The sequence below is a fragment of the Pyxicephalus adspersus genome, chromosome 5 (assembly GCF_032062135.1).
Source record: "Pyxicephalus adspersus chromosome 5, UCB_Pads_2.0, whole genome shotgun sequence".
NCBI classification, from domain to species: Eukaryota; Metazoa; Chordata; class Amphibia; order Anura; family Pyxicephalidae; genus Pyxicephalus; species Pyxicephalus adspersus.
In genome coordinates, this window is record NC_092862.1 from 63,457,693 (window position 1) to 63,471,783 (window position 14,091).

At 34.8% G+C, this 14,091-nt stretch overlaps 1 protein-coding gene across 1 annotated transcript in view; it reads right to left on the bottom strand.

Annotated features, from left to right (window-relative positions):
• LOC140332062 (uncharacterized) overlaps nt 1-14,091 on the bottom strand; it is a 47,330-nt gene that overhangs the window by 14,162 nt on the left and 19,077 nt on the right. The window contains exons 13-22 of the mRNA XM_072413359.1: nt 12,083-12,136; nt 11,692-11,745; nt 10,653-10,706; nt 9,202-9,255; nt 6,858-6,902; nt 4,507-4,560; nt 4,369-4,422; nt 4,161-4,214; nt 2,785-2,856; nt 2,649-2,684 (exon numbers count right to left, since the gene is read on the bottom strand). Of these exons, the coding sequence (XP_072269460.1) occupies nt 2,649-2,684; nt 2,785-2,856; nt 4,161-4,214; nt 4,369-4,422; nt 4,507-4,560; nt 6,858-6,902; nt 9,202-9,255; nt 10,653-10,706; nt 11,692-11,745; nt 12,083-12,136 (531 nt within the window). The remainder of the gene's footprint in view (nt 1-2,648; nt 2,685-2,784; nt 2,857-4,160; nt 4,215-4,368; nt 4,423-4,506; nt 4,561-6,857; nt 6,903-9,201; nt 9,256-10,652; nt 10,707-11,691; nt 11,746-12,082; nt 12,137-14,091) is intronic.

Below are 14,091 nucleotides of genomic sequence, written 5' to 3' on the forward strand. Positions count from 1 at the left end.
TAGAATCAATCACATCTCTGAAACAGTGGCAGAATGCAATTAGGCATCCATCCCAGAATACTCAGGTATCTAGGCAGGTGGTCGTAACAAACGGCAATATTCCTCAGTAGTGATAAAGTGGATCCAGTGGTACCAAGTCTGTGCAACTTTTTCCACTTTCTTAGCGTCAGTGGATATCAAATCCTCCATGTGATATATATCAGCAACCCTTTGCAACCAATGTATTACCGTCGGAGGGGCAGTATTCTTCCATAAGGCTGGGATACAGGCCTTAGCTGCATTGAGAATTGTATTTTTGAGAAGCACTGTATCCTGCCATACCTTTGTTCAGGCATTTCAATAAGTAACAATGTTTTCTAAACTGTACTCCTGTCCTATTGTTAACCTGTCTCATATTCCCCTGGCTGAGACTACAAGCAGCAATGCCAACACACTTTGTGCAGGCATGGTCCACCATTGTACCAATGCACGGCTATGGTGTAGAGCTAAAAAATAAACAAGTGCATGTAGAAAGAAGGTGATCAACAAAAATTAAGGCGATAAACAACTCACAAATGTAAGCATTAATAAATAAGGTAGATTATGAAATAAATAACATGGTAGTTGTTTGCTATAAATGTATAGTGCACAAAAGTCACCCAGTTACAGTTTAGATCCATTTTAAACATGATATCTACATAACAAAGGAGCATAAATACACCTTGCACAGGAGCAAAGCAACACATCTAGAAATACACATAAATGTATTACACTAGAAATCTTTCATAAAGTAAGCAATATCAATGTCATGCCATTTGGCTACTGGCCGTCAACTATTGCACTTGAAAACTTTTTAAGCCTTCCAAAATATTTGTGTCCTCTTCAAATATTTGCACTAGTTGTTACTTTTATTTGCTGTGGTTCCATGGCTAAGGGAAATTCAGTGTATTTACATTTATTCTTGTACTTATAAATACAGTGAGCTTTTTATGATCCCTTGAATAAAATAAATTCGTATTTTATAAATTCTCTAATATTTACTCTGCATTATATTTAGAGGCAACTAAACCTTTTTTACAAGATATTGTTTATATTGTCTGAATCTTGAGCAACATTAATTCTCTGTATACATGTGTGGGAAGATAATTTGGGGAAAAGGGGATTTTGAGGCACCTGCAGCATTTAGCCATGGAAAAAGCAAGAATCTGACTGGATCTAGGCCACCATCTTGATAGGCAGACTACTGCCTTTAGAATCCATTGCTATGCTCACATTCTCAGGTCTTGCAACACACTGTGTTATTAAAACAAATTACTTTAATTAAATCACTATGGGTTTTGTGATGATCTCTTTTTTTGCTCTTTTTTTTAACAGTGTTTGTGGAGTCCCTACTCTCCTCTCCTCTACTGACCACTCCTAACGCTCTACTTTTTTTATTGATTTTTTTTATTAACATATCACTGTCTTCACTGATTTTTTTATATCTGCATTTTATTTTGCAGGGCTATTTGCCTTTTTAATTTTTGACCTTCTTGCCTTGATTTGTTTTTTGCATACAACACCATTAATTTATGTATGAATGTTTCTTTTATGGCTTTTTAGTGCTTCATATTGCTTTTTTCCCTGTAGCATTGTTTCTGCTTTTATTGTATGTGGGAAGGGCAGTTTCCCTAATAATATATTTTACATTTAGTACAAGTTTTATAGAAAGAACTTGATCAAGCAATACAACAAATTGAGATCTTCAGGTAGACAGCAAAGGACTTATAAAAGGTCCAATAATACCACCTATTCCAAAATTGCTCCTTTGACTCTCTCAGAGTTGCAGTAAGGTCTTCTATTAACATTCTCACAGATTCTGGAAAACCACATAGCCATCGTAGGTGCCCCCACCCCACACCAGAGTACTGGCCTTTGTTGCATCAATAAAGCATATAAGAATCAATTTATGGTATGTGTGTGGGGGGGGAATTCAGCAAGATGCAGGAGGAAGAATGTGGGTTCAAAGATCTTGCAAAATGTACCTGTCTTCAGTAAGTGGTAATTTTGGGGCATTCTCAAAAGATATAAATAGGCAAACCCAGCCCTGTATTGCAGCACCAGCATCTGTTGGAGACCTCTAATAGGATCATATGCAGAAATGTTAGGACTCTGTACCATTTCATCCTGTAATAATATCTTGCAAAATTACTACTCTCTTTATCCTCTACACCAAATAAGCCTTAGATCTAAAATAATAATTAGATAAAAAAACTTTTAAGTGGAAAATCTAGGTTTGATTGCTAATTTATAAATATGCCCACACTTGATTGATAGTACATTCTTGTCAGCAGATCGACAATGAGATGTACATGTTAGTGACATTATTATACTGAACAAAGGAACATTTTTATGACAGATTGCCCTTTTGTAAATGTGCCCCTATGTGCTGTTTTCTTTTGTTTTGAGTGCGAGAGAAAACAACTGTTTGTTTGCCCAAAACCAAACAAAAATAGCAGGCATTACACGTTAAGTTAAAAAATGTAGAACTGCTCTCCCTCACCCTAGTAAATGCACATCATACTGAGAACCAACTCTGTCTACACTTAGGCACTCAGGAAATAAAATGTCATGGCGGCAAAAAAAACAAATTAAATAATAATAGAATGGATGTGTTATAAATATATTACCTTTATACCATCATCTCCGATGTCACCCTTTGAGCCCTGTATAGAAAAAAAAGAAATGTTAAACGTAAATACTAACCCTGACTAACACGCTTAGTTGTCAATGTCTAAATAGTGAATGGTTTAGCCCTATACTTGCCTTAGGACCTTGAAGACCCTGTGGACCCGGTTTGCCATGAATGCCTGCATCACCCCTTTCTCCCTTTGGACCCTATAATTATGCAATTAAAAAAAAAAAAGTGTAATTCATTTAAGCAACATGTTACTTATCATGGTTTAGGTATTGCATTGCTCTCTGGCCCTTTGTGTTACAATATATATATATATATATATATATATATATATATATATATAACAAAAGTTGGCCATACATGGTTAGTCAAATGAGTAATGCTTTGATTTATTAAACAATGCTGCTTATGAGCACCAGAAAAACCTAAAGTTTAACATTTGCTATCTCTTATGGAGTTTTGTCCTTACTTTTCCTGGTGTCCTTCAGGTATTCTTCTTTTTTATTGTATTCATGCAATTACTGAATTTATAGTATATTTATATTGTGAATTCTTTGTTAGCTTTACATGCCCGCTGTGCCACCATTGCCTCACTATATGACACCCCCTCATCTAAAGGTTCCCATCCAGCCCCAAACACTTTAGCTTTAGAATAATAAAATACAATTCCATTCAAAGACATACTTGTCAATCAGTAACCTAATTCCTGAGCATTCTTTAGCTACATAAAACACTAAACACATATTTGATATTACATCCACAATGTGCATTGTGATTTAAAATTTTATGCAAGGCATATGGGTTTATTTAGTAAACCAGTTAGATAAATATGGGCACATAACTATTAAACAACAGTTTAATAAGGTTAGATCATTAATTATGACTGAATATTATACTTGGAATATACCTTATGTGGACAGTCTCAATATAATTATGTATAAATGTTACACAAAGTTATTGAATGCAAATTACATTTCTCAAAACTGAGAGCAAGTTTAAGCCAATATAAATCTAAATACAATATTATACACAAAGAGAGAATCAAAGAGAGATTACCTCTATGTATTACTCTGTCGTTTGCCCATGGCATCCCCTAAAGCCAACAGTCATGACTGCCAGCTTGACTCACATAAAATAATATAGCCCTTCCAAAAAAAAAACTGGCATGTGTAAACAGTGACTAACAGAGAACAGAGCAACACTGCATATACTCAAGGGAAACCTTGGATGGTGCTGTAATTATTTCCACATTTTAGCTGAAAACATACATGAAGCTATGTGCTTATGTAAATTTACTACCAACTTTCCACAGCCGTCTAAATGTATTGATCACATAAGTCATTTTTTTTCTCAAACTGTTGATAACGTGTTGCTACATACGTGATAACGTCTTAATAAAGGGCAATACTGTGCTAAGGTATATAGAAATACATAACACTTAACAGATAAAATACCACGTATACAAAAAAAATATTAAAAGAAAAGAAAATTGACTGTGTGATACCATTGGTCCCTTAATTCCAGGTGGACCTGGTGGCCCTCGGTCTCCTTTGTCTCCCTGTTATGAGAAGAACAAGATAGATGATAGATGTATTACAATACATTAGGAGTAAAACTCCTATTTTGGAAACAAGGTCAAAGACAGAATATTTTTATATGAAAGCATACAGTATAACCGGATGGTATGTTCTCTCCATATGTTTGCAACATACCTTTGGTCCCATGAATCCAGTGTCTCCTTCTTTGCCACGTACACCAAGAGCACCCTAGAATTTCATATTTACTAGAGTTAGACTGTGGTACAGCAACAGTGAACAGAATAGAACAAAGCAAGGTTTCAGTAAACTTACATCTTTTCCATGACGACCAGGAATACCAGGAACAGCAGACAATCCTGTAATGCCCTGTGTAAAAAATTAGTTTCTTTAATTAGGGGTTTTGTTTTACTCATCTATTAAATGTTCACCTGGTTTTGTCAATATACTTGTATAATATGTATACAACAACATTTGAATACAATATTAAAAGCATAAAAAGGGGGTATTAGAATAGATATGGTATAGGAGCTGCAACAGAGTGTTAAAAAAAGAAATTGGATGGGTTCAGTAAAGAGAGAATATACATTTTCTTTATCATGCTTTAGATCATTGTTTCTCAACCATGGTTACATAGAATCCAAAGGTTCCTCCAGAGGTTGCTAGAAGTAATGAGCAGTTTGTGACTTTCAGGACTGTACCACTGACACCATGGATCTTTTTGGCTATCTGTGTGGCAGCCTTCCCACTGGCCACCAATGTAGGGGACATTGTCCCCAGTGAATATAGTTATTATAGTGTGGGTTCCATGAAGTCCTAAAACCTATTTCAAGAGTTCTCAAAATGTTGGGAAACTCCACTCTAGGCACGGTATATTATCATCAATGACTACAGTAATACTGTGAGATGATATCTGTGAATTGGCTAAATGTGGAATTACAGAACATGGGTAACTAATCTGCATATTTTTGAAGAGTATTGTAGAACCTCTCATCATCTTGTTAGAGCTAAATAGCCAACCCTATCACATACAGACAGAATATGTAACAGCTAGCTTTGACCACAAAAAAACAAACAAAAAAAAACAAAACAATTTACTAAATTATGCCATGTACAGAAAACTCTCAATTCAGTGGTAAGAATTTGAGTTTAGAGTGGGGGCTTTAAAATTATTAGGTGGAACACAGTACAAGTGCATCATTATTAACATCATTCTAAAGTTACTTGTCTGTGGCAGACAACATGGTTCTATGGACATAGTATGCATATCATGGAATCCATATTTATTGTAAACTGAAAAAAATATATACAAAAGTAATATGGCTTACTACTGCAGCAGTCAAACAGAGACTTAAAAGGGTGGCAGTGAGCAGTTAATACCACTCATTGCAGCTCACTGTCAAATGTGCAAATTCTCTTTTTTTAAAAGCCAGAGGAGTGGGTGCCCAAGTGACTGGGTCTGAACCTAGCCTTATTGTCACGTCATTAGCAAACAAAACATCCAACAAAACCCTCCTTACAGGACTTGGATGTAACATTGCTTATATGCACTTTCCACTACTTCTAGAAGGTAAAAATAAACATCTGTATACCCGGAAACTAACTAGTTGGTTGTGTTTATAGATATTTTTTCTGGCACAGTATGGCCGGGTGTGATAACCAGATTGCTTCCTAAGGAACAATTAAGTATTCAATATTGAACCCCTATGTGTATGGGAAAGAACTTTTAGTTCAAATATACAGTCAGCAAAGAATATTTCCATGATTGCTTGCTTTTATCAAAACAAATCAAAGTCAATGCTTTTTGCTGTATAAATAAAACTGAACCCAAAAGTATTCATTACTGTAAATGGGTGCATTTTACTTAAATCTCTGAGCTACACCCAAGTGGCTGGCATTCATGGATAAAGAATAATTATGGAATACACAGAGTAGACTGTAATACCTTAGCCCTCTGTTCTGTTATTGAATACATTTGAGCTTTTTCCATGAGGGTATTTTTAATTATGGTGTAAAAAGTTTTCAAATTACCTTTACATTATCTTGTCCAAAGGTTTTGAGCGCAAATTTAGCATACTGTGGAAGCCCACTCTGTTTACAAGAAATTTTGTCCACTTTTCCTAATACACTATGTCACACGGAACAATAAAAAAGTCACACTGGCCATAGACAGATGTGCTGCACCAACATACATGAAGGGCAAGGGATAGAAGTGTATCCCTTAGAATTGGAAAGTTGCTATTCTAGTAGATAAATGGATACAACAAATGGAGTAAAAATCCAAAAAAATGTACCTACCTTGATAGCAGCCAACCAACTTTATTTTATTTTTCAATCGCTTTTGACAATTTGTGCTGCTGAATATGCCATTTGCTTTTGAAACAAGGCAAAATAATGTTGGTCTCTATATAAATTAGGAAAGTTCAGCACTACTTGCATGCTTGTTTGCAGCCTGACTAAGCTAGAGGGTCCCAACTGATGTTAACATTGTACTTATAGTTACTTATTTAAAGAGAAATAAAAAATGTATTTAAAGTGTTTTAAAAATCTTATCATAAATATATTTTGCATAGCATAATCAGTCACTTATTCTAGATTCCATAGAACACAGTATGTTATATTTAGACGTACAACGCATTGTGCACTGATCTGAACATATTAATAACCTTTATTCCTGGTTCTCCTGGATCTCCTGTAATTCCTGGGTAACCCTGAAAAAAGCATGAGTAATAATTATTAAACAAAAATATTTCATATTTTTTCAGGACCTCCACTTTAAAAAAACACAATGATGGTTACCAGTGTCTAGCAGATAACGTACGCCAGCCAGGCAAACAATTAAAATAAGTGTATAAGTGTAAATGTTTTTTGCCATAGCTGCAAGGCAAAACAACAAATTCAATACCAGCAGCGCAAGCCTTGTAGTTGCTTCAATTTTCTTTCCCTTTGCCCTCTTAATGCTTTACATAGTCAGGGATATAGTGATATACTTGACACTTCCAGTTATGGTGGAGAATGTCTGCATGCTTTTTTTTTTTTTTTTTTTTTTTAATTTACAATTTATAATTTACAAGTAACACATCTGGCTTTACCACACAATACTGCAAAGAGTGCAGTAGGGAAGAAACACTTTGCCATTGTAAGATTTTTTTTTTTCTTGCATGTTTTTTTTTTTTTTTTTTTTTTTATGAAATATAAAAAAGGAACATTTTCAACTTTTTTAGCAGTGTTTTAAAATACTATATTGCTGGTGTAGATAAAACCATACATTTTGTTCTAAATTTACAAATGAAATAGTCAATACCAAAAACAAATATTTTTTTAAAGTATATATATATATATATATATATATATATATATGAATATATAAACAGAAGAAAAAAACTGAATAAAAGTAATAGTTAAGAGAAGAAGAAGTTAATTATGCCTAATTATAATAAGAAAATCTCCTATTGAGAAGTTGACATCAACCTGGTTACAAAACATGCAGTTTCCTGCGGAATCACTGACCCAAAATGAGTGACACAACTTGTCACACAGTTATCTGCATGCTTTACACCCAGGCAAATGATATTCTTTACATTGGAATGAGCAGTAATTTCAGTGGAAGAAGAACCAGGTGTCCTCAACTGAACAGCAAACATAAAATGTAAGACTATAGATGACATGATCATTATAGTTCATTTTGAATGAACACTGAATTGTGGAATATATACAGGATGTCCCAAAAGTCATTACACACTTCCTTTTTTTCTATTTAGTTCCAGGTATCATTCAGAGAGACTTGAGGCCATCAACAACTTAGGCTTTGAAGTTTTTCAAAGCGTATTATCATTCCTTTAACAATGGCTCCCCAATTGACATTGGAGCAGCGTTGCTAAATTGCTGCTTGGCAAGAAGTTTTCCAGTCTCCGACTGCAGTTCAGCATGAGTTTGAGAAGCTTAATGGCAGTCACACTGCTCCAACGCTTAACACAATTTACGCAATCCATGACAAGTTTCTCGAAACAAGCTCTGTTCTTGACAAGGCACACAGTGCCACCACCGATGAAATACTGAACTCCTCTTTGCCTTGTACCCCACCCCTTTGTATGTTGTCTGCGTTCTTGTGTTTATTAGAGTATAACCTCAGGTACCACCCAATATACCTCAGGTTACTTGCTGTAGACTGATGGACTTTCACTATAGTTTACCTTCTTTTTTTAATGTTGGGACATTACCTTTTTGTCTATCAGAGCCTCCATTCTGTATCTATAAGCTATTTCGGTCACCTGAGGAACTCCCTCTCTTAATTTGTTTATTCCCATTAGTTTTTGTGTTGTTTTCAGAATTTTGTACTCTAATTTTTTATTGTTCTTATTTTTGAACTTTGTATTTATGTGATCTATGTACAATAGTTCAAACTATTCTTTGTTTAATATCTATCAATTAAATTGAAAACCAATAAAAATGTATTGAAACATAAAACACTGAACTCCTGGAGCAGGAATTCGCACAAAGCTAGGGAAAGTCCTTCCAGAGGGCTGCACTGGAACTCCGCATCAACAAAATCTCGATTCAGTGGATGCTTCGTATAGTGATAAAGCTCTTTTTGTGGGGCTATATCAAAATCAAGGTGTATGCCTCTAAGCCCCGTAACCAGTCACAGCTTGAGGAAAGAATCTGCACGGCCTGCAGTGAGGTCGCGAAAGAGATGCTGCAAAACGTTGGGAGAGGCTTGCGCACGAAGGTGGCTGAAAGTTGTCGAAAATGGAGGCGCTTATGTGGAGGTATACGACTAGTCTTTAAGGTGTTTGAACCTAATGGCAAGCCTAGCAAGTAAAACTGCAACAAATGGTTTGTTGATTCTAAAAATATGAATAAAGTTCTTGTGTAATTTTTTAGGAATTCATTAAAAGAGTATAGTGACTTTTGGGACACCCTGTACTTCACATTAAATATACCCCATTTCTGTTATCCTGCAATAGTATTATTGTAAATAAACAAACAGAAAATCTTTTAAAGTATTACCACATATCCTCGTTCTCCTTGGCTTCCCGGGAATCCTGATTTACCTTTAACCCCCTGTAAACATAGAATACATTTCTTATTTTCAAGTTCATGTGAATATCATAACTATAGTAAATACAAACAGCAGATTTTTCTTTTTTTTTTTTTTTTACTTTCAGTGTTCATTTTTTTTAACCAGATTTTTTGTTTGTCATTATACTGTTCCTAAAAAAAAGAACTGACACTGTTCTCCTAACCTAACAACGGAACTGTTAAATGACTGCTCAGACTTATGACCAGCACCATGGTCAGTCAGTATTGTACAAGAAATTTGGTGCTGGGAAAGGCAGTGCAGAATCTCAGTGTCAAATATCTGAAGACTTGTATTCTAGTGTGCTCTTGCTTAATGATCAATTCACTTAATGACCTAGTTGTAAAAAAAAAAAGGAATTCATTAAGGCTGTACTGACTTTATTTTAAACCCTTATGAATGTCCATACAGCTATTGTATGTTTTTAAACATTTATAAAGATCTATAAACATTTAGTCTTTTTGTCAATGACATAATCATGTAATGAACTCAAGTATTACAATTCCCTTCATGTATGGTGTACTGCTAATTAAGGATTGTTATTATTAAACGATTACCACGGTTCTATCAAAAGTATTCACAGAGTTTTACAAAACTCTGTAAATTAACAGTGAATTAACTTAATAACAAGTTTGTCTCAGTCTCCAAAGTTGATGTAGCTGATAAAATGGAAATCAACCTAAAACCAGACACCCAAGCAATGTGTTTGTTGGTTTGTCTGCTGCTATTTTATTTTCAGATTACTTGGAATCAGTTGGAGGTGTACTGTGCCTGTAGCTATGATAAGAAATCTACTGAACCAAAAATATGATATTCCACAGGTAGACTATACACTAATAATTCCAATATTGGATATTGACATGAAATGTTATATAAATCCATTTGATTTTTTTAAAATTGGAAAATGACTGCATTTACTGTACATACCATGACTAATATTAGCAGATAATTAAAATAAGGTAAAAGATAATTTACATAAAATAAGTTAAAAAGATCAGTAAATAAATATAAAATCCTTGAATCTACATTATGTCTTCAAGAAAAAAGTCATACACTTATGGTTACTGGCTAGTTCAGCTTTATTTTTCTTATTCAGCTACTTAGCTAGGCCCAAAGAAAGAGCTCCTCTATCCCTGAAAGCCTCTACCTGGAAATTTTATTCAAAGATAATATATTTAAAAGCCATCTCTATGTTGTCTTGGAAATTTGGCTTTTTCATTTGGCGACTACTTTGCTTCCATTGGTTTGCCAAAATATCATGAAAGGGAACTTGTAAAAGCTTGCACATCACCCAAAACCAACTATTTACAATTTATATACCTCAATAGTATTATTCATGCATTTAACCAAAATGTTTTGTACATCAAAAAAAAAAATCTACCTTCTGCCCTTTTGGTCCATCAAGTCCTTGTTTTCCTGGTTTCCCACGAGATCCCTGTTAAAATCATTTGTATTGACTTTTTATGTTTTTCGGATATAAATGTGAAAAACAAATCAGCTAGTTCCAAACTTGTTTGTGAACATTTCAAAACCCCTGTTTAATGTGCAATTATTACAGTATATTGTAAGTACATGTGTACACAGTTCATTACATAACCAACTCCACTTGCTTTTGATGTTAATATCAGATCAGATCTGTTGGGTTAACAACAATAGACTCTCTGTAATTTGTAATGATGTCCAAAACTAACAACGAACAAGTGGCAAAATTAAGCTTACAGTAGCAATTTTTATTCATTGAAATAATACTTTTTAAATCAAATATATGTAATTGGTATTGGTGATACCTGACCTATTGATTCGTGTGAAGTGGGATTTCTAATGATAGGTTCATTTTAAACTGATACAACATTTAAAGGATGATACAAATGTCATATCCAAATCAGAGCAAGTCTAAATTTTACATGTAACTAGGAGTAATGTTTTTTAGGATTGAGTTGACCAAGTTATTTACCATTATTAGGAGGTATGATCAAATACTCTGGCTATGTGAAGGGCATTGGCATTTTGAGAAATTATAGTGTGGTAGGGGTTAAATTTTTCTTACACCTTTTTTTTTTGTTAGGATAGGACTCTTTTCTGTATTTTCTTGATGTCACCTGGTGTTTACTACCAGAAATGATAATATCACACAGACGCTATCAGAAGTATTTCAATGCTGTGTAGAGTGCCTAGCACAAGCCTTTTCCTAAAATCATAATTCCCATTAGTATGATATATGGAACCAATAAGTATCTCAGTGGTTTGTGGTATGGATAAGCAAAAGAGTTCAACAAGACCCTAATTCAATCTTTAGATTTTATTTCTAGTAATATAGTCAACTTTCAAATTGTATGGTCTAAAAAAAAAATGCCTAAAAAGTTTTTGTGTGTTACTGTGTGATTTGTGTATGTTCTACAAGTGAAGATATTTGAAAGAACCTTTTCACCAGGAGATCCATCAATGCCATCAGCACCAATCTTGCCATTGTCACCCTGAAGGAGAAGGACATATAAAATAAATATTGTCCTAGTACAGAAACATAAATAGTAAAATCAGAATGAACAGCATCTTAGGAAATAGTGTAGCGGTGGTTGCCTTGCATGTATTTTTTTTTGACTAGGCAATAAGTAGCCATGTCTGCAGTCTTAGGGTCCAAGATTCAAAATCTCACCCAGGATGATATATTTTTTTGAAGTGGCAGAGAAAAATAAGGCTCACGTCCTAGGTAGCACGGTCATCTAATTCTAGCCAGCTTCAAGACATGCTTCTTTAAATTATGATGATTAAGATGTTCTTATGTAAGGAAACTTTATAATTCATCTTACTCACCTGATCCCCTTTCTCCCCAGGCTCTCCTTGTGGCCCTGTAAGACCAGGTTCCCCCTGTAGCACAAAAACATTCAAATTAAAAATTATTTTTGTAAGTTGAGGTTATTACACAGTCAGATAAAAATACAGATCTACTCTTTGGTAATATCCTGAAAGAACCAGAAGTTAAAAGGATATGTAAAGTATGGACTGTTACTAGGACGAGATGACCAGAGCTATTAAACATTGCCTTAGTTCATGTGTTATGTATGTGTTTTGTATCTCTACAGTCCCAAATGTCCATAAAGGCTGCACAGAAACCTACAATGGCTATTTAACATAAAAGGATGACCAGATTGGCTCTTTATCCCAGCCATGTTGCTGTTTATGTGAATAGTGAGTGGAGGGGGGAGTAATAGCGGGACAGCTGGTCTAATGCACTCTGCAGACCAGGAGTGCTATTAATGTTCCTTATACAAATACAAAGTGGAGCACTTGTCACAATGACAGTGAAGAGCCACTGTGTACACTAAGAGAGTTACTGTTTCTATGTAATCTCTAGGGCTGGGTTGCACAGTCCAGGAGATGACTGGGGCCTGCCCCAACTGTGCCCCCCCAGATCACTGCCCCTAAGACTGCCTTGGAGCAGGGGTAAAGATGTGGGATGCTTACATTAACTAATTGGCATTATGGGGTAGTTAGGTATTGGCAACTTCACCTTACGGTACATCACCTATTGACCTTTAGCATCAGGCCAGTGTTAAAGTGGGGTGCTTATTGTGCTTTTAGGCTTTTTTTCCTAGACATTTCAGTTCATTGGTGATGACCGTTCAAGTTGACATTGATATTAAAATTGCAAATTTTTGTGTAGATTTCTTAAAACCATAATATATGTAATACATGTCCTTTGAACTCTGGCCAGCAGGTTTAGAAGGACCAATAAGGGGGATTATGGGTAAATGAGCCCCTGAAAATAAAAAGGGGGAGGGGGTACAGAGCAACTATAGCCAGAGTATGTATGTAAACTGGAAGGTGTAGGAGGGAAAGCTTATAAAGTGTATATGAAGACATCAGGGTAGTTTATAAAATTTATGAAACTGTATTTCAATTTATAGAAGGTGTTTTTCTTTATTTTAGGGGTTTGCAGCAAGGTTTGTCGTTTTTTTTTTTTTATTTTAAGTCTGAGATGCTCAAAGCAAAGCATCATTTGTAGTTAGAAATAAATAAAAACTGCCAGAGCAAGAACAGTGCACACCTAAACCACTTGACATTATACCACTCACATTTCTCTCCCCTCTATCCTCATAGATTAAATTAGGTTAAGCCTACTGCCCTAATTATTACTGTCCTGGTGCTGGCCAGTTTTAAACAGCTGTATTCTTTGCTCTGTATCCTAATTCTTGTAGTACAACCTGTGCTCTCTTTACCATTAATGAATTTTGTCTTGGTTTTGCTCTTTAAAATTGACTTGCTGCAGGTCAGTTTCACTCACATTATATTATCTGAGGTCTTTTAATTCATGTAGTAAAACACTTACTATTTTTCTCAGTCAATGTCCTATTTTTGGACAGTTTTACCCTGTTTTTGCTGACAGCAAAGTTAAATAGTATTATAGCATGTATACTTCTTTTATATCTCCTATTTAGAAAGTAAGAACTGCGGATAAACAAAATTAGGTGCAATAATTGTTAAGAATCAGTTTACAATTGGTTTGATCAGATTAGCAATCATTTTAGTAAAGCTGGCACAATAAAATTGGAGAAAAGGAAATGAGGACTAAGATAGAGTTGTTCATTATAACCAACATTAATTTTGAATAATGTTTCTAAACTTTCCCCAGCTATATCTAAGAGAATAGGTGACAGATTCTATAGTATTTGCAGAACTGTTGGCTGGAATGTACAGCAGTTAATCTTAGTGTAATAGTACTAGTTGCTTGTCTGCACTTGGCAAAGGGCACTTAAACATTTACAGCAAGGGACAGTTTTATGAGCAGGTCAAAGGCCAAGGAGTCAGAGGTTCTTTTGGCT